A 20464-nucleotide genomic window follows, 5' to 3' on the forward strand; every position below is an offset into this window, starting at 1 on the left:
GTTATCTGTTCTAGGTCTTCTGAAAACCCCAGCGGAATCGTGCGGCACTCTTTCAAGATGTGATGATGTCATTATGGGAGCATTATGTCTCTTTAAACTTATGTTTTGGGTTGGCTATTCTGTAAATGAATGACCTGAATGTAACCGTCAAATTCACGTATACCAGCCCGTGGTGTATTTCTAGCTCTACATAGTCAGGAGGCGAAAAACGAAATGCTCATCTCCCCCTTGGATGAAACCTTGTCCTTTCTTGGATATATCTATATGAACCAGACAATCAGCTGGGTTCGCGTGCACGTTCAAAGTGAGCTTTCAAAGATTTTATGCACGTTTCTCTTGTTCCAAAGTTCCGATCACACTCACACATTTTAAGGAGTGTCATCTGCCGTCGTCATGGAAAAGGAACAGTCTTGAGTGGGTTGCACATCCGCGCCTGCACTATTACTTTGTTCTGATCGTGACGTCATCAGCAGCGCTCTGTCCAAGACCTCGGTGCAATGTATGATTCTACTTACAAACAAAGTATGAATTTCGCATATTTGACTCATTTGTTGACAGATACATCAACAGAATATGACTCAAGGCTCTATTGCATCTCTCGTTTTATTATTCTAAATATTCAGTAAACTAGTTTGCGATGTTCAGAATGTACTTTGACAATTCGTACAATAATATTTCCCTCACCTTGCTTCAAGCAAATACAACCCGTCTGATTGCATATCTTGGTTATCTGCTTTGGCTACCAGTTTAGATCCTCTGGTCAGGTCACCTTGATCTGGTCACCCTGTCTTGGCCACTCTTCCAAGGTCCCACTTACACATTGCGTAACATTCATTGTACATTCATCGTATCGTGTCCACCCTATCGAGGTCAACTCCCTTGGTCACGTGTATTGTAACAAGTCTTTGTAACTATGTCACCTACATTATATAAACTGATGGGCAAAACAAAACTATACCAACATTTCAACCATGAAATACGACACATAAAACTATGTTGACATGAAACATTAGGTGGGATTCAAAGAGAATTTATTTGCCAACATTTTAATGGAAGTTACACATCAAAATGACATAAACTGTACTGACAGTAACACAAATTATGGCAGTGGGGTAAAATGGCAACTTTCAAACTCAAACTTTCCGAATATCACTTCAGAAAAGGGAAGATTTGTCCTCGTTAAAGCGTCAATAACGTGTGTGCCCCCCATTGGCATCAATGCACGCTTGAACACGTCGACGAACGGAGCTGATGAAACGTCTGATGACGTGATTCGGTACGGCTTGCCATTCCTCTTCCAGTGCCTGTATCAAGGTGTCTTTTCTTGATGGAGGTGGATGTCTGGCCCTTATTTGCCGGTCAAGATGGTCCCAAAGGTGTTCAATGGGCGACAGGTCTGGTGATCTGACAGGCCACGGCAAAGTGTTGGCGTTGTTTGCCGCTAGAAAGTCTCTTGTAACCCTGGCTGTATGGGGACGAGCGTTGTAGTGTTGGAACAGCACTCGTCGGTTCTGTTGGAGGTAGGGAATGACAACAGGGCGAAGCACGTCGTCGATGTACCCCTGGGCATTGAGGTTTCGTTCAAACACAAGGTGAGTTGTGCGGTCACTGCATATTCCACCCCAAACCATCACGCTTCCATCCCCGAACGGTACCGTCTCCTGGATACATCATTGCGCCGTCCGTTCTCCCCTTCAGCGATATACACGGATTCTCCCGTCAGCTCGATACAACTGGAACCTGCTCTCGTCCGTGAACAGTATCCTTTGCCAGTTCCGGTTCTGCCAATGTTGTAATCTCCTTGACCATTGGAGACGGTTACGTCGATCTTGACGGGTCAGGGTTATTCCACGGAAGGGTCTGTAGGCTCGAATACCATGTCGTCGGAGACGTCGGGAAACAGTTCTCCTGCTGACAACATGGTGAAGAGCTGTTGCTGCCGTCGACGTCACCGTCACGAAACGATTACGAAGATGAATGGTCCGCAGATACTGGTCTTCGGCTGGAGTTGTAACACGAGGTCTACCGCTCCTTGGCCTGTCCGCGGTCGTGCCTATTTGTCGTAATCGTGTTTGCAGCCTGGTTATTGTTGTACGGGTGCAGTTGAAAATTCTTGCAACGTGTGCATGACGTGCTCCAAGCTGGATCATTCCAATTGCTCTCTCGCGCTGTGCTGCAGTTAACCTCGGCATGTCAGTTACGTGCATCGGTGTAACATTGGTGTAAGGCTTGCCAATGGACGGTTTTTATACCGTTTGCCGCCATCTTGTCACGATGCACGTGCATGTTGATTGTCACGTGAAAGGTTCAATAAAGTCCATATTTGGGATGATGCACGTGTTTTCCTTGTTTGACCCAGTACAGTTGCGTTCGGGCGATTTTTTCCACTTCAAAACTTATGATGCGAATCCAAAATGATATCATCATCTTGAAAAATATTTTGGTATAGTTTCTTTTGCCCTTCAGTTTATTGATCGACTTCATCCAATATACACTCATCACTTCGTATTTTTGTTAACCGTATACAGGTCACTTCTCTTGATCATCTGAAATGTCATCAGTCCATTGATCAACTGATTTGGTTCCCCGTCTTAAACGTCGGTTGAGAACAAAACTATCCTCAGAAAGGCACAAAACTATGAAGGATATTTTTAGTATCATAAGTTCTCATTTAATCTCACGTTTCGACGGGTTTTACCAATTTTCCAGTAACTATTATTTATATAATTGATTGTTCTCGTCACGGTATGGCTGAAATATTGACGATGTGACGACAAATTTTACCTCACTCACTCGGCAGAAAGTCGTTACATTCATTGCCAATGATGAAACTGTTATTATTATTGCGTCATCTGTTCTGCCCCATGTCGCGATTGTCCCTGACTGTGACACGTCCTCCAGACAGTGTCCAATGGACCCACAAGCGGAGAGTGTCCACTGCATCAATATTACAGTGACGGAAGCCAACCAACCATGATGGTTTAAAATATGTGATGGCAATATTGCCCATAGTGATTCAACATACCTGCAGGTGAGTTCTGTCGTGACATGACCTATAATTACCTATGACCTTTCTCTCGGCATTTACGCATTTTTTTTCATGTATATTCGTCTATAAGCATTTTGGCTGTTAGCTGATGCAGATGAACACGTATATTTGAACGATACCAAATGTACACACAGTCACGAGAGACAATATGCATACGTCGTCACTAAGAGGAACGACAATGGAACAGGTGACAGCGGCACTCCCATCCTAATCTGTAATTAGAGTATGTCACTCGTCCACGTCTACTTCCGTCAGAGACCTGGTTATCTTAACCTGTTTAACCAGATACAGTTGTTGTGGCTTGACATTGTAAAACATTATTAGGTCATCTTTACAAATCATGGCAGCATGGCAGTTCAGGAAACAGGAGACACGAAACTCTCAGTTAATCTGAAAATTGTACTAAAATGTCGGTATACATCGTGTCCGTTCGAGACGGTTGGTCACGAGATCAGGTGGGCAGGCTCACTGATTTGAATGGCACATGTCATTGATCACTGGATTGCTTGGGATATTTACAGACCGTCGGCTCAAGGCTAGGCTATTGCTGAGTGCGGCAATAAACAAAGAAAGAAACAAACGAATACACAAACAAAACAATAGCAGAACTCTTCCACAGTGTTCCTTACTTCGTTTGTCTCTGCCCCAGATTTCCTTCCCTAATTCAGCACCATTTTTGGCCCTTCTCTGTCCCCCATATTCCTTAGCATCGTCTCTGACATCTTCTGCCGTGACGGGTGATGTGACTGGTAACAATGGTGAAACGGGTGAAGGCATTGTCAAGGTACTCCGAATGCGACTGGTCAATTGCAGGAAACTAAATGTTTGTTTTGTGTTCTACCGATAGACATCGGTTGTAGGTACGTTACAGTATTTCAACAATATGTATGTTGAAGTGAAACTGAGAAAAACCGCATTAACGACGTAATGACACATATATACTGAAGGGTCAAAGAAACGTCGTACTATTGGATATGGCATTCAAGGATTGAAAGAGTATTTGAGCATATTTTTTTAAATATATAAACCGAAAGTGAAGTTTGAATAAACCATGAATCGTGGTGGTATAGCCGGTTTTGCCCTGTGAAGTATTGTTTGAGTTTGAGGTTAGAAATGTTTTTGTTTGTGGAAATGGAATAATTCGAGTTGGAGTCGAGATGCATGTGAATCATGCATGTATACAGGCATAAATTGTCCGCTTGAATGGCAAACGTTCACTTGTTTTCTGAACACAGCAGCTGTGGCAACGTTAATGAGAGATCAACGACAACAATCCACAGGACGTCTACACAATCTCCAGCGACAGAGGCCAAAAGAAAACAGTACTTAGCTTTGAACATGGTATATTTGTGTGATACAAGTGGTACAAGTCTACTATTTCACTTAAGAGTAATTATGTGGAGATCATTGATTCACCGTGTTTCGCCATTCAGCTTCAACTGATGGCGGTAGTGAAAAAGATATGTGTTTCATATCAGAGAAGGCCATATCAATGAACATCTGTATCTGAATTCATACTTTCTCAATAAACACATAGGCCAGAAGGTATTCACTGTTGAATGTCTCAGGATTATAGTCAAGCAGATTGTGTTTCAGATCGGAGTAGAAGTCGTCAAGGAGGTTGTCTTTCTCAGCAGCTCTTCTGGTCGTTGCTAGGGCGGACTCCATAGTGCCTTGTGTCCACACACGGATCATCTCCGTCATCCCATGGGCAAATCTTTCACGATCATCAATTCCGTCTACGAGGGTAAATTGGTAATCATTCAATGTAGTTCCTATGAAATAACATCTGTTTGAAAGCATATTCAAACGTCTGACCCATTATGTATCGACAGCATGTACATGTATGCTTCACAAATATTTTGATTTTTACGTGAAGTCTCAGTGTAGAAATATACCAGCAGAATGCACGCCACAATATCCAACCATTAACACAAAACCTTTCATTTACCCCTTAGTGGTCTGGATGTGGTCAGGTTATGTCACTGACAGAGTAGAAGCTTGCTTCATCATGTCAAGCATTGGAGTGTTGGCCCTAAATCGATTGTTTACAGAAAGCTTTAATACAGATGATGAGTACACGTATAATCGTTTCTTTTTTGTGAGCGTCAGTTTTGACGGTAAGCATTAACGTACCTTTCACGAGACGATTCCTCCATGTGGTCTTATGTTGACATTCGATCTGTTTAACTTCCAGTCGACACAGTCTTAGTCCAGATGTCATGATGGGCGATGTAATGTCTTCAAAAGGGTGTCTGACTTCATGAACTGTTCTAAAGTATTCATTCAATACCGCCTTCTTCATCTCCATCTGCAACATCGGAGTTACTGGTATAATCTGCCTTGAGATCTTGTCGGTAGATATTTTCTGAATGTTCTCCTCATGAACTAGTTACCCGGGGAATACATGAATTCTGCATACCTCTTAATAAACACTTCCACAAAAACGAAACCGTTTGGAGCGTAAGCGAAATGTATTTTCATTTCATAGCTACTTGTACAAGGTCCTTTATATGTTATAGTGCATTGTTTTCTACAACATGTGACTGAATAGTCCCAAGGGTCAACATTGACCGATTTGGTACTTTCTTTTTACACATTTCTGCAAACGAAAACGCTGAAAGAAATCTTCCGAAACAATTCCTGTGTAGATAAAGGGGGCAAGTGGTGAAAGCCACAGCCATTCAATGCAGATGTGATTTTTATTGCACACTAGATATGTTGTGGATTGTGATCTATGAAACCAAGACATCACATTGTCTTGACTGCTGTTCAGTCTGTGGCTGAGATATCCATTGTGCCAGTCGTAAAAAAGTCGCTATTTTGTTTAACAAATTTTAACGATGGATGTTGAGCTGGCCGCATTTTCGGTCCTGAGTATGAAGGCGCACCAGATTGTTCCCAGCTTTACCATGGTAGATCATAGATGCCAACTATACTGGCAAGGCGCTCTAAACGCGGCTAAGTGTACTTCTTAGTTATATTCAAAACTTTTAACTACTCCCAGGTGAATCACTGAACACCCTCTGCTGACTACACCTGTTACAAATACGTCGCCTTCAAATGGACTCACTGGTGTTCAGCATTAACCAAAATGAATAATTGTCTTGAAATAGCCGTAAGAGGTATTATACAGAATACGTAATAATACATTTAACTTGTTATAGGCTATTAGACTTTCTCAAGCACTAGGACTTGTCCAACCTTCGATATCTTCCCTTGTTTCCAGTACTTCCGGAGCATAATGTTGAAGATTGTGAAGAGGCCATCGGCCGAGGACACAGCATTACCGTAGAGCAGTTCGGGATTGTAGATGGGGATGGAACAAACAAGATGACCACCTGCCCATAAGTGTGTAAACTATTGGTAAAGCTTGGTATTTCCAGATATCTGCACTAGTTAGTGCATAAATGTGTGATATCACAGTCACAAATAACATGTAAACGCATCATATAGGTGACGCCACCCATTCCTAGGACATCAGGCTTCAATACCTATGTTTAGCCGACCAACGATTGCAAAGTAATACCATACGTCTCTCATGTGTAATGGTTAAAAGTGTACATAATATGTGAGTTTTATTCGCTCTTAAAGACGACTGGGACATTGATGCATGAGGCACCGTACCTTTCATGAGTTCTCTGGACCTACACTGAAGGAAGTTCTTCCAGTCATCAGCTGCTATTTTCTTGGCAGCGTCCCTGGACATCGCGTTCAGAAAGAGATCTGATGTCACGTCGCCATTTACGTCAACAGGTCTGGAATAAATCCAGACAACTTCAAGAAATCCACGTCTTGTATTATAAGTTACGCTGCTGCAATTTTAAGTACAAACAACAACACTGCGAAAGGTAGGTGTGAATAGCTATATCTACCTGGAGAGCCAGTGCAGTGCGATGAAACACAGTATGATGTTCATGGTATTGGAGGGCACGCACTGTTTGTAGAAGTTCGTAGCACATGCTGATATGAAAAGTTGAGAGTCGTTGCCAAGATAACTGGGGGGTTCACACACGGGACCTGAGAAAACACTCAAACTACAATTTACCACGTTTCCGGCATCACTTCATACACATTTAACCAATCATGTGGGTGTTAGATGCCTTTCCACTTATAGTTTTTGATCTCATGCAAGCGAGACACATTTGACACATATATTCATTGCATAAAATTTATTGACATTTCAAATTATTAGCTAGTGTAGATTTGTGAACACGCGCTACCTCTTTCAAGGTAATCAAAAGTATATGACTAGAATGTAATCTAAAACGACATACGTGCGCATTCGTGTCCTATCTTATTCCATTCCCCACTGCAAATTGCATAAAACCCTTCTTTATATCCTAATGTTGTCTGAATGTTTCATTTATTATTCAGTGGAATAAAATGAAATGACGTTTTTTTGAAAAGCCGCAGATAATTTGCGTAATCTCTTGCCATCTCAGCCACGATTTCAAACATGTTCAAACGTTATCACCCCGATACCTCTCAACAAGCGTAAAAAATCCAAACTTTGATCACTTGGGCATCCTCACAAAATTCCCTATGTGCAGTTACATCTTTATATTGGATGGTTGGGCATATCCTTATTTAGAATGAAAGCGCAGATCGTTAAAACGTTTCCTGTGAAAACACATCCCGACTTCTCGAAACAAACTTCAGTTTTTGCTCAAATTTCAAACTGAGTTGACAATTTGAAACAGCTGCATTTCTAACTCAGCTACATTTTGAAGACAGGAATGCTCAAACAACTTAATTACTCTATTCATTAAACTCAAATTGTCTACTGCGTTTAAGTTTAATATTGATTTTACTTCATTCTGGGAAATGCATTTTCTCAAATTTGAGTAACAACTCAAACTTAAGTCAAGACAGACTTACGTTGGTTTCGGGAAATCGGGCCACATTTTGAACCCTACGATTTCTCTCTCAATAGAGTGTAGGTGTAATTTGGGGACATGATGTTTCTGGAAGAAGTAGTTATCCCTGTATATATACGTAATCCTCGAGTCACTACTTATCTTGTTCCTGGACTGGACTGTCAAACGTTAAAGAAAGGAACTTATCCAAAGCGTTTAGTTATATCTGTGATGTCATGTCGTTCAGTAATGACAAAACAGCCTTCTGATGATTTACTCCCAACAGAAATAGATGGAATCACTCAGATGGGCCTGATCATAGTTGGGGAAAAGCAGGTAACACGTCAAGAAAACTAACACAAGAGCTAGATATGAAGGATACAATCAGCCGAGATGAGATACCTACGAATAACACCATACTTTGAGTCACATCGGGGTTTTCTTTTCTTTTTCTTTTTCAGATATAGACATATGAGTGTTCTGAGTACAATTGCGAAACATGCATGACATATATGTTCTATCTGGTCACAAAGCAGGTGTTTGTGGTCACTGTGTGGGTGTTGTGGTTGCTGTGAATGAACACTACATGGCAGCTGATAATTGTTCCCTACATGTCCTCGGTGCGTAATCAACGTCAATATGTCCAGTCACACTGGAGAAGCCTCGCACGGGACTGACGTGGTTCTACCGTCAACCAAACACTCTAGGGCATGAACATGCACATGTTTATTGCATGTATAAACCCAGAAAATACTTACCATACAGTTTGTGAAAGAGCGCGTTGAAGTCATTTTTGTAAGTGTCTTCATACATGACACTGATCTCAAGGTCGCCACCATAGAGGCGGCGGATTTCTCCTGAAATACAACCATGTCCTTCAAACTACAACCGATACAAAAAGAGCAGAAAGACATATAATTAAGGACTTTGTGAGCGGCATTCAACGAAACGTCAGTTACAAAATACACTGAAAGTTTGAGTATATCGGAAATCACCACATGTCAAGAACCTATATATTTGTGAATAACTGTAACCGCAATATTGAATATTCTATTGAATACAGAGTGATAGTGAGGATACCACAAACCCATGTTATACATTTACGTGTATACTTATCTCTCTCTTATTCTAGAATGGTGAAGTTCTGGCGGTCGAATGGGATGGGAGTTTTCACAATCAGGGATGACTGGGCTTTGATATAAAACCAGTTGTCGCCATTTACCATGCGTAACCACCGCGCAGGGAAATGTTTAGGATGCAGCGACCCGTGAAGCTCAGGGGGTTAGAATTCATCTTCAGTTGCCCATGTTTATCGTAAGACGCGACCAAAGGGATAGGTTGGTGAGGCTCGCTGTTTTTCTTGACACGTGTCCAGTTAAGTAAATCTATGTTCATGCTGTTGATCACTGGATTGCCTGGAGCAGGCTAGATCATTTAGCTGAAATATTGCTCATTCACTGAAGATATAACATATCATTTCAGCTGTGGAAGGACCAATCTTCAACAAAATAATAACACCTGGTGTCATCTCAATTGCATAGTGATTCGTCGAGACATGGTATCGATATCAGCGTATCGAATGGCCACAATTACTGGATTGTCTGGTTCAGACCCAATTTGTTTACAACATCATACAGCCGTGATAACTGATCATGATGTAATCACAATTATACAATCGACTGTTTTGGACAAAGATTTTTTACGAGTGAGTGAGTGATTTGAGATTTTAACTCACATGGGCAATATCTCAGCCACATCGCGAATATTAACATGTTTTAATGTCACAATACGTCATAATTGAAACCTGTTGAGGAAGGACACTAAAAGTAACTGGAATATCACAGACATAATTATAGACTATAGATTAGTATGAATAAGTGAGTGAACAATATTTCAGCCTTATATTGACAAAAACAAAATGTAAATTCTCCACAAATGCATGTATAATATAAAGAAGTGTCTTTGAAGGACTGTAAAACCAACTAGAACGTAACAGTAATTCAGAGGTAAAAATAGCATCTATCTCTAAAATTTGATTTCAAATGCGGACATGAAAGTATAAATATCGGCTATATATAGCTCCTCAACCGCTGAAGGTACATCACATGGACTTTAGCTGGATTTACATCATCCCATCATCCCGCAAATACACATTGGCGATTATAGTCAAAATTAGCCATACTTTAAAAAAGCACATACTGTGTGATTAAAAAATATTTCGAGTGAGAAATCATTTCATAGGAAATGCCTTATTAGGGGGACAATAAGTTTACGCGTTTAAAGGTAATGTCACAAACAGTCAAAGTCGGCAATTTATTCCCACAAATTAAAATGCAATACATATCAAAATTTATCGATTAATTCAACCTCATTTAAAACTCAAGTATTAAATGAATAATATGTACCTTATTAAAAGTATCGATCTTCATTGGTACTTTGAAATATTTATCCCTTGTGATGGAAACAAATCAACACAATAGATTTCTTATGAGCATGGAAATGATTTTGTCGATTTTGAGAGCTTTCTGTTGTGTGGTTTGATTTTAATGATAATGCAACAGAATCTTGAGATGTTTGGTATCATTTAGAGCATGGAGCTGTCGCTGTTGAATAGGCATTATGTAATGCTTTACTAATCTAAATACAAAGTACCAATATTTGTTTCCTTGCAATGTTTCTTTCATGCATACAGTGCCAACCAAACGTATAAGTGATCTTCATATGATATACCTGATTTAGAAAAAACATAATTTTGGTAGAATTGCCATGAACCTGTAATTTTTAAGTAATATTTTTATTCCAAATGCCCTCTATTACATTTGACATTTAACTGATATTTTACGATGAGCATATACATTCTATGATTGTCCATGATTTTATATCATGTTCTGAGCATTCCTAAACTATCACTTCTTAAATTAAACCAGCCAGTCATCGGTCAAAATATCCCCACAACAGAAATAGCCTGTTGCATCTTGAAAAGCCCCTTGCACGGTGTTCACGCACGGTAGCTGGTGACAAACGGCTTTGAATCAAAGATCAATGATTTCTGATTGTCAAAACATCACATCCGTTCGGTCGCCAGAACTTCGCCACATTTTCCCTAATTTGGGGGCCTGGCTTCTTGACCAACAGTTAGCGACAGCACAAGTACGTGTGCATTAATCTTACCAGAAACGTCTGTGTAAACCACACAGACCTACTAAAACAACAGACTTAACGGTCAGCGCATGTACTACTGCTTTGCATTGTGAAGTGGCACCCTAATACATTTTATCACTGTTATTGATTTTAAATGTACATATAAGGCTACTTATAGTATACATTCACGTAATTATGAAGTCATAGTATAATCCTGAACACTGTGTCCCTCAGGCTACAAAAGTTAATAGTTAAGTCCTGATGCAGACACATGTACTTCGCGTGATTTACACAGTTAACAAGTTCATATTTGGTAACACACTGCACACAGATATCACAGTCTGCAATTCCGTTGCGTGTCACACAATCTCTTCTTGGCACAAAGACATTGTGACCTTAGTGAAGGTCAGTGTTTCATGGTCATTATTTTGAGTGTTTTGTTGAAAATACACATTTAGCACATTGTACTATCTTAGTAGCAATATCCCGGATGTAGAACACATACCGTCATGTGTTTCCTGATTAGAGAAGAACAAAAGGTTTAATCTCAACATGACTACAAGTATTATAGATTTGAAAAAGGTGAATATATGACAAAATTTCAACAGTATGGATATCATAGTTTTCATTATCATACTAGTCACTTATAATCACAGTTACTTTATATTTCTCAATAAACAATGTCATTTTTAAAGTGGTCTCATACAAGGCATTTGTAAATCTGGGATACACTTTCTGACTGGTACGAAGATTCGACTGAAGTGTCCTGTGACTGTAGTTTTGACTGCATTCAGTATGGGACATAGCACAATGAAAAACACACATACAAAACTCCAGGATATAACACGTCGAAAAACACTACTTAAAACACACCTGTAACATCAGAAAGATGAGGTTTAGACAATAGATATTGATATTTACCTAACATGGCTTGTATTACGTCCATCGATATTGAAGCATCCGCCACTCCATAGTCCCCGATGTGGAACTGGTTGGACGACACAGGAATCTTACCTGCCAAAAACTCCATATTTGCCATCGTCATAATTATGAAGCAAGATCGAATCAAAATTACCATTCAGAATTGTCATAATGGATCCATGAAAGATTCACAATAGCTAAGGGGCATATTTGTAAAGATGATCTAAAACTCGACACATTGCATGTCAACACAATGCTACTCAAATAAAACGTTTGTTCGTTTTATTTGTTTTCACAATAATGGATAAATTGTGTCTATACCATGCCTGCCACTTGTCCGTTAATTCATAACATATTCAAAAGATAAAACACGTGTAGGTTATTCAGAAGGAATGATATAATGGACCCGGTTTACACTCACGTAAGACGTCGATGATGTCGTGTTTAATGGCAGCAGCTGCTTTACGCTCACTAACGAATTGGACCCTGTGGTTGCATCGCTTCATCTCCTCCATTCTATAAATCTGTACTGATGTCAATTTGTTCTCCTCAAAGAAGTGGTAAGTAAGTCCTAAAACAATTCACAAATAAATTTAAACCTACTGCTGTCTTTAATAGTAGTGTATGTGTCATGTTGATTTATGGCTAGATTCTTCAACAGTTGCTGACATCTGAAATGGTGATATAAATGATGATATATTTTTAAAAAAATTAACTTTAATTGTTATAAATCCATATCTTGATTCAATCGCGGTGTGGCTGAAATGCTGCCGGTGTGACTTGAAATCCTGACTCGCCCACTCACTCACTCACTCACGCACTCACGCACTCACGCACTCACGCACTCACTCACTCACTAGCCCACTCACTCACTCACTCGCCCACTCACTCACTCACTCTGTGATAATCTGGTGGTTTTAATGTCCGATGCCATTTTGGGTTTTTTTTTAAATTTATCCTCCATCATTATAAATCTGTAACTTAAATGTGTCACTCTATGGCTGAAATACTGCCATTGTGAGTTAAAATATTTACTCTCTCGCTCACTTCAAAGAAGCCATTCCGAAATATGCATTGATGCACAAACACGTCCGAACAGCTACCGAGGGAAAGGATGAGACCAGCATGACTAAAGTCACGTATATCTTCGATGGTGTGTGCTGGAACAGGAAAACTGTGTGATTAATTTTGCTTACTGAAGCAAATATACAAGTGTAATATAATTGTGATCACTCCCTTAAAAAGACTATAAGAAGGTCCATTATGGGTAACCGTCCAGGGACTTTAGCCAACGGCTATACTTCAAGTGCCACCAATTCAGTTCGATGACCAGACTGTAGGTGACGTATCGCAGTCCAAGCGCCAGAAGATTTTCATGACATAATGTACTGGACAATCCCCATTTACCAGAACGAATTAATAAAACTTGTGTGTCAGGAGGAGAGAAAATCACGCCTCGACTATCCATAGAAAACGAAGGCTTTTACAGAAAACGCAGACGCAGGACAGGAGCAGACTGACGCAGATCAACAAATACCACGCAGAATAGACGGGTCTCGGGTGAGAGACAGTCACTGTCAGCTGCACTTCCTTCAACAAAACCACCATTGCCGAACACCGAACAACGTGTTGTGTGTCAATGTGTGCATGACCGAGTGAAATTAGGGTGTAGACAAACAGTATTTTCATAAGTCTATGAACCCAAGACAAGGAGAGACTATCGGATTTATGTGAGGCTGCTCCTTGAATTATGTATAGTTAGGCGAAAAAATGTTATCAATATTTATTTTAGAATTTGTTTAGGGAGAGATGATAATGGATTTAAAGGTGATATATCCGATATTTCCCAGCAGGTCAGAGATAAAATGTGCATCGCAGTTCAGCCACATGCAGGTTTGTTTAGGAATTAAAAAGTCATAAGGACATCGTGTTGTTGGTTAATTGCGCAACAGAACACGCTAGCATTGAAACCTCCTCGTCTATGTTATATTTGAATCTATGCATAAAGCTTCAGAGTAACACAGTCTGACACGACGTCAGCATTCTGTTTATGATTTTCACCTTTTTATCGATCAATGTTCAAGCTATATCTGTCTTTGCTAGCCACATTTCATACATTTCTAAAACTTATATATTTTATACTGTTCAAAATACTGTTAACCACAAGGCACATAAAAGCCTTAAGTATATTCAACTAAAATATCCAATATCTTATTTATACAAAACGAAGACACTACTCAGGATGTAGTCGTACTTGATTCTGGATAGTGAGTGGAGCGGGATCAATTTTAAATTTAGTTATGGGTTTGGGCAGGGTTCATGTTTCCATGTTATATTATACACAAATATAATTTTTGTGGTTTGACATTTTAAATAGGGTGACTGAGAACTTGGACACAAAGACACTTTCTGAACGCATGAGACTAATGCATCAAGAATGGCACTGGTATCCCTATTCAGTTTACAACGCATCTTTCCCTTGAATTACGCACGTTATGCAGTTTTCGTCAAAGTAGATCCACGTTATATAGAACGTATTTGAATCTATAACGTTGGTAATATACTCAACATTGTACAAGTACGCATTGTTCTCACCACATAAAGGATAAAACATGTTTTGATTTTCTGACAAAAACTACAAGCTTAAAATTGGTTCACGATGTAGAGCTCTCACATGGTCACTGCACAGGATAGATATAAGTAACAAGACGATAACGTACAAAGCGTCGAAATGTTAATTGCTCTATTTCAAGCTATCATTAGTATTCAAATTTACCTCAATGAAGTGTAAGTCAGCAACCTTTGACGGAAATGGTGCGCACTCTTTCTAGATGCAGACATCAACAGAGATATGCGTTTCTCGTTTAATAGTATAGACTTGCAATGTTACCTAATCAGATGTTTCATTATTTATATGTGGCCAGGAATGTGCTGAAGTTCGTCATAGACACGATCAGGTCTAAATATCATGGTACAAGTGACCTTGACCTTCGTTAATGGTAATATAAACATCACCATGTTGATACCTTGCTTCTGTTGCAAAACATTTGTGTTCATAACATTCTCATTACAAATGCATCACTAGATGCATGGGATGTGGATTATATGCAAGAACACACAGTAGAACTGATCAGTTCACCTCACCATATGCCTAGGCGTGAAATAGGTGGCCAAGGCCTTCGCATAACGTGTGTCAAGCCCTATACTCCTTCTTGGGCTATCCGAGCAGCTAGCAGTTTCCAATCGTTTACCTTTAGGATAGTTTAAGATAACTGATGAATATATCCAAACTTTCCTTGAGGACCAACAGAGACACGCCCAATATATGATATCCAAAATATTTGTCGACTACTGGGGACAAATTCCTCCCCGTGACGACAAAACTGTTCTACAATTTAAGCGAAATTCTGAGTATGGCTTTTTGAATCATTTCCAAATTGTGATGACACATATTACACTCACCAACACTAGAAACATTCGAAATGGGTTATGAGATGTAATGCCTGTGCATTTATATCAATTAACATAAAAAACATAGGACCAAATGCATCCCCGCAAAATAACCCTGTCGCCTTATTTTTCAGCATGACATTTTGCTGACATTAAACATTGAAAGTGACCAGTCAAACGTAAATGATATAATGTAGATATCAACCATGTTTTTTCTCTCAATGTGTACAGCAGAATTGAAAATGGTTCAGAGGACACATACTTGCCGCGCCTTGAGTCTAAACACAACCCGTATTGTCCTGTTAACAGATGGACCTTCTACCTGTAATCCGCATTACTAGTACCAACTATAACTGATGTAATCCACTGCACTGATGTTACATACTTATGGAATTCGTCACTCGATCATGGAATGTCTTACCACGTGCATTGAAAGTGATAGTTTGGCCCCGATTCGTTCTACTAGTTCACGAAGCGATATCAAAGCCTTGTTAAAAGGACGATAAAACAGTCATGCTTTCATGTGATGGGCCGCCTGGTTGTCCGACGGGCTTGGTTATATAACACGTGGGAAATTCTAGTAGCTATTTAACCGTAAGCGAATACATGATGATACATTCAAAATCAAATAACAACACAGAAGCCATACTGACATTATATATTTCTGTCACTACGGGTGGTATTGTTATAGGCCGATAATCGTTAACAAAATATCGGTCGATTATGAATAAATATCGGGAATGTAACTTTGAGCAGAAAAGCCAAATAGGTCTGAGAGAAATGGCTAATTTTCACACTGGTGAGTTGTTACGTGTGCTTACATTATCTACAAAATAGCGCCTTGGGTGTTATTTAGAAGCAAACCATGACTAAAGTTCTAAATTTGTATACTGCCCGACAAAAGTACATTTTTCTATCATTAAGGTTATGTACGATATCGTTGTTAACACATTTTTCATACGTATAACCTGGGAAACCGCCCAGTGAGACCGCCCCTGTTTTTAATAATCAGATCTATGCCTAAGGAGTCAGTGACAAAGAACTATCCGCAAGTCTCTGTGACAAAAGGAATGGTTTCAATTTTCCAATAGTCAGCTTTCGTTTCATGCGAACAACATTCCAACAGCTCAAACCTTTTGTTTTTACATGTCACGAGTTTATAGGTACTGTTACAGTGCATATATTTCCTCATATATTTTTATATTTTTCAAAAGTAATTCTTAACTAAGGAAATCCGTATAGGAGCAATTACTATGCATAGTGTATCTTGTTTGTCAAGCAAAGCGTCAGGCAATTAGCAAACACGTCCATGCCAGCCTTAACTAATTAATCACAGATGAAATTAGTGAGCTGTGTCGGCACTGGCCTTTCTTCTCGGCTACATCCCATGGTCAAGCGCAGATAGGTAGGCCCATCTCAGCAGGAGCATCTATACCACCAACTAGGCCGTAATCGAAAATCAATTTTACCATCGTACCACCCTCTTTGTCTTGTCGTAAATGCCATGACCACGTACTGACAGATATTTGGATTAGCAGCTGACACAAACCGGCCATGCCTATACCATAAAGAAAATCAAGTCTTGTTAGGTAATCATCTCCTTACCACCTACCTCGTATAGTAAACCTTGTCAGCATAGGGTAGATAACGCATATGGAAAGCTCCAACATCGGAGAAACTTGATAACGACAAACGGGTAGAGCTGTGGGTTATAAAATCCTGGGTTCTTCCATCTCAGGCACACTTGCTTGAATAAACCCAAGGAACTCACAGCTCTCTCCTTTCTTGTTTCAAGGTAAGAAACATTTAAACCTTATTCTTGTTTATATCTAACTTGTTATGTCTTTGTAATTATCGTCTTAAATGGCTAGAGTTAAATTGAAGCGCTCCTACGATATTGAAGCACTCTTCAGTGCAAGTGCTGGTTTTACATTAATCCTTAGCCACTACCCAGAAGTATTTAATTATGCACATTGCGTCGTGGGCTCCTCAAGTTTTATGTTTTTAATGTACAAACGAATATTTCTTTTCTATCTTTCGACACACAGCTGTACATGTATATCCCTAGTCTTTGTCCAGTTTTATTCAATTTGCGTGTTAGATCTGTACATACAGGTTAGATTCGTGTTCAGTAGCCTAGATGCTTGTAGTTTAGTCGCAAAATCAGTTCCGAGAGTTTATACAATTATTTCGAGCAATGATGAGTTTGTATGTAGGGCAGTTATTCCGTATTTTAAGAGATTCCGTGGATCAAATAATATTCGAGTAGATTTGCATCAAATACGCGTTCACAGAACAGGTTACAACAGTCAACATTTGTATTTTGATGTCTCATAAACATAAATAAGTATTTCACTTATGATTTGAAACGTTCAATTTAAATACCGTAATCATTCGAAAATGGCATTGTCTTCTCTTCCTATTTCACGAAATTATACTTTCAAACCCGCATAGTTCAGCATGTAATTTCAGCATTCATTCTGTTCCTATCCAGTGCCGTATTTTATCAGAGCCATCCTAGAAAGTTAACATTGCCATTTAGCTGTGTTATTGTCTTGTTTGTAAAGCAAAAAATGTACATTCCGACATCTTTAAGTATAGCATTACAGTATTACAGATATTCCACGTTATTGATAAACTCCGTATATATCGAAACCGCTCGTTGCCCACAGCAACATCAGTCGGGAAACATTTAGCGTAGTCACCCAAATAATTCATGATAAAACAAATTAGCATCACTCTAGCTAAAACTGTACCTTCTCCCCTGTAGTTACATATATTACTTAGTTATGTCACGTACCGTATTGTATTGAGAAAACATTTGCTAACGTTGTAGTTAGAGTGCGTCTTGCAATACCGTAGTTAATGCATCAAGCGCGACCTACCATAACGGACATTAATCCAAACCGTAGTTAATGCAATAGGCACTACATACCGTAATTATCGTGGACCCATTACCGTAGATAGAATATTAGGCGCTACACCCCTGATAGTCATAAATCGTTACAATAGGTATCACTTTACCCGCAAGATTAGGTTATGTTGTATTATTTGTATTATGTTTCTGTAAGAGGTTACCATGCACACTCTATTATACCACTCACTGCTTAAATTACTTGACTTATACTGAAAGTGTATTAGGATATTGATTGTTATGCTTAAATTACTTGACTTATACTGAAAGTGTATTAGGATATTGACTGTTATGCTTAAATTACTTGACTTATACTGAAAGTGTATTAGGATATTGATTGTTATGCTTAAATTATTTGACTTATACTGAAAGTGTATTAGGATATTGATTGTTATGCTTAAATTACTTGACTTATACTGAAAGTGTATTAGGATATTGATTGTTATGCTTAAATTACTTGACTTATACTGAAAGTGTATTAGGATATTGATTGTTATGCTTAAATTACTTGACTTATACTGAAAGTGTATTAGGATATTGATTGTTATGTCTATTATTTGTATGTCATTATTATGTATCAATTGGTGTTTTGTGAATGTCATCTCAACACACTTGCTTGAATAAACCCAAGGAACTCACAGCCCTCTCCTTTCTTGTTTCAAGGTTCGCTCCCAATAGCTAATTCCCCAAATCGAGGCTTGACAACCCCTTTAGCCTAGTAAAGTTAAAGGTTGCCCTAACCGGCACAAGCTAGCTGTCTTAGTACAATCGAGCCTGCCGGTTTTTATCAGGATCTCAAAGAATATCATGAGGTTTTACAGCAGCCATGTGGAGGAAGATAAGGACAAACTTTACGAATGAATAACTTCCTTATTCGGTGGTTGGATGATTTGATACAGACTATTGTTTCGTTGCCAAACAGGCATTTGTTGGTTACATTCATGTGTATCGGTCAATATACAGCTGTTTTAGGTGAAGGGCCTCCAAAGAGAAGCCTACTGACCGCTGTACCGAGGAAACCATGAATCTAACTTACTTATACTAAATGTCCGGTCGAGTTTTGATACTTTTGCTTATTACACATAATTTTGCAATCATGTGAATGGATTCCAACATCATGATTAATTAAGAATCCATTTTCTGGTATCTCGCTCCTATTCGTCTTCATTGTCTCTGCTTCAGCAAGCAATGATCGTGAAATTCACTCCAGGTCGCGAGTATCCACAATTCCTGCTTGGTTCGGTCTGATGTTGTAAACTGTTCATGTATAAGGTGATTAGTGTAATATTTTAATAGCACATGCGGATTAATTTCTGAAACAGCTCATTTCAACGCGATAGCTTGCCCGGTCGGCATGGCAGCGGTGAGATGTGTGAGCCCTGAAGGTGAGAGTGGACGGTCAATGTCGACGCTGGCATTAAGGGAAATCACACTGATCACTCAGGAAAGGTAATTTTGTATTGTCTTTATATTTAACAATGAAATAGAAGGTCATCTGTCACTTAACAATAATTATTACATTTGTTCCTAATAATTATCGGATATTCTGACAAGAAATTTGAATATATGAACCACAAAAGAAACACACAGTTTTGTTCCTGCAAAAGGCACTTTTCCTTATGATTGTATCGTTTTGTTAACATGGTTTTCAATCCAAAATGACCAACGTCAATGTGTTATCCGATGAAAACGTATACCGACCAAACGCACCTAAAAAGGCAGCCGTGGTAAAAGGTTCTGTATGACATTCGTGAAAATGACAATGCACATGCAACCCATCCAATGAAAACGGGCCCCTGAAATTATGGTTGTTTGGACTCAATCGTCATGGCAATAATTACCTGAGATCAAAAGAACCAAATCTCCTGACTATTGCAAGCTGGCTACACTGCCAATCATTTCAGTGTACAATGTAGGACAATCTACACACTGCAAGAATAGTACGAGGTCTCTAACATGATCCAGGAATGTCCATGCAGTGGGCGACCTGCAGTAATATCACAACGTCAAGACCGACAGATTGTCTGCAACCATCTGCAAGATGTCTTCCCCAGAACCAAGGAAAAAGCACGCAAGGACACCGTGACTCACAACAGACCCATCAGTAACGATCGCGAGGCAGTACGTTGA

The 20464-nt window shown here is 39.3% G+C and overlaps 1 protein-coding gene across 1 annotated transcript; it reads right to left on the reverse strand.

The window, feature by feature from the left end:
• Positions 1–4561: 4561 nt before the first annotated feature.
• Positions 4562–12485, reverse strand: LOC137290247 (uncharacterized). The gene is made up of 8 exons (XM_067821049.1): positions 12392–12485; positions 11971–12063; positions 8667–8765; positions 6925–7069; positions 6677–6807; positions 6254–6390; positions 5186–5360; positions 4562–4788 (listed from the first exon to the last, which is right to left on the reverse strand). The coding sequence occupies exons 1-8, from the start codon at positions 12483–12485 to the stop codon at positions 4562–4564; spliced, it is 1101 nt and encodes a 366-aa protein (XP_067677150.1).
• Positions 12486–20464: the final 7979 nt, after the last annotated feature.

Source organism: Haliotis asinina, chromosome 1, assembly GCF_037392515.1.
Source record: "Haliotis asinina isolate JCU_RB_2024 chromosome 1, JCU_Hal_asi_v2, whole genome shotgun sequence".
Taxonomy (NCBI): domain Eukaryota; kingdom Metazoa; phylum Mollusca; class Gastropoda; order Lepetellida; family Haliotidae; genus Haliotis; species Haliotis asinina.

What these genes read in the sequence shown, in the direction of transcription:
- LOC137290247 (XM_067821049.1), bottom strand. Translation starts at nt 12,485, where the DNA reads ATGGAGGAGATGAAGCGATGCAACCACAGGGTCCAATTCGTTAGTGAG. An exon ending in CGACATCATCGACGTCTTAC is followed by an intron (nt 12,064 to 12,391) that starts GTGAGTGTAAAC and finishes AGTTTTTGGCAG; the next exon opens with GTAAGATTCCTGTGTCGTCC. An exon ending in AACAAGGGAAGATATCGAAG is followed by an intron (nt 5,361 to 6,253) that starts GTTGGACAAGTC and finishes CCGATGTTGCAG; the next exon opens with ATGGAGATGAAGAAGGCGGT.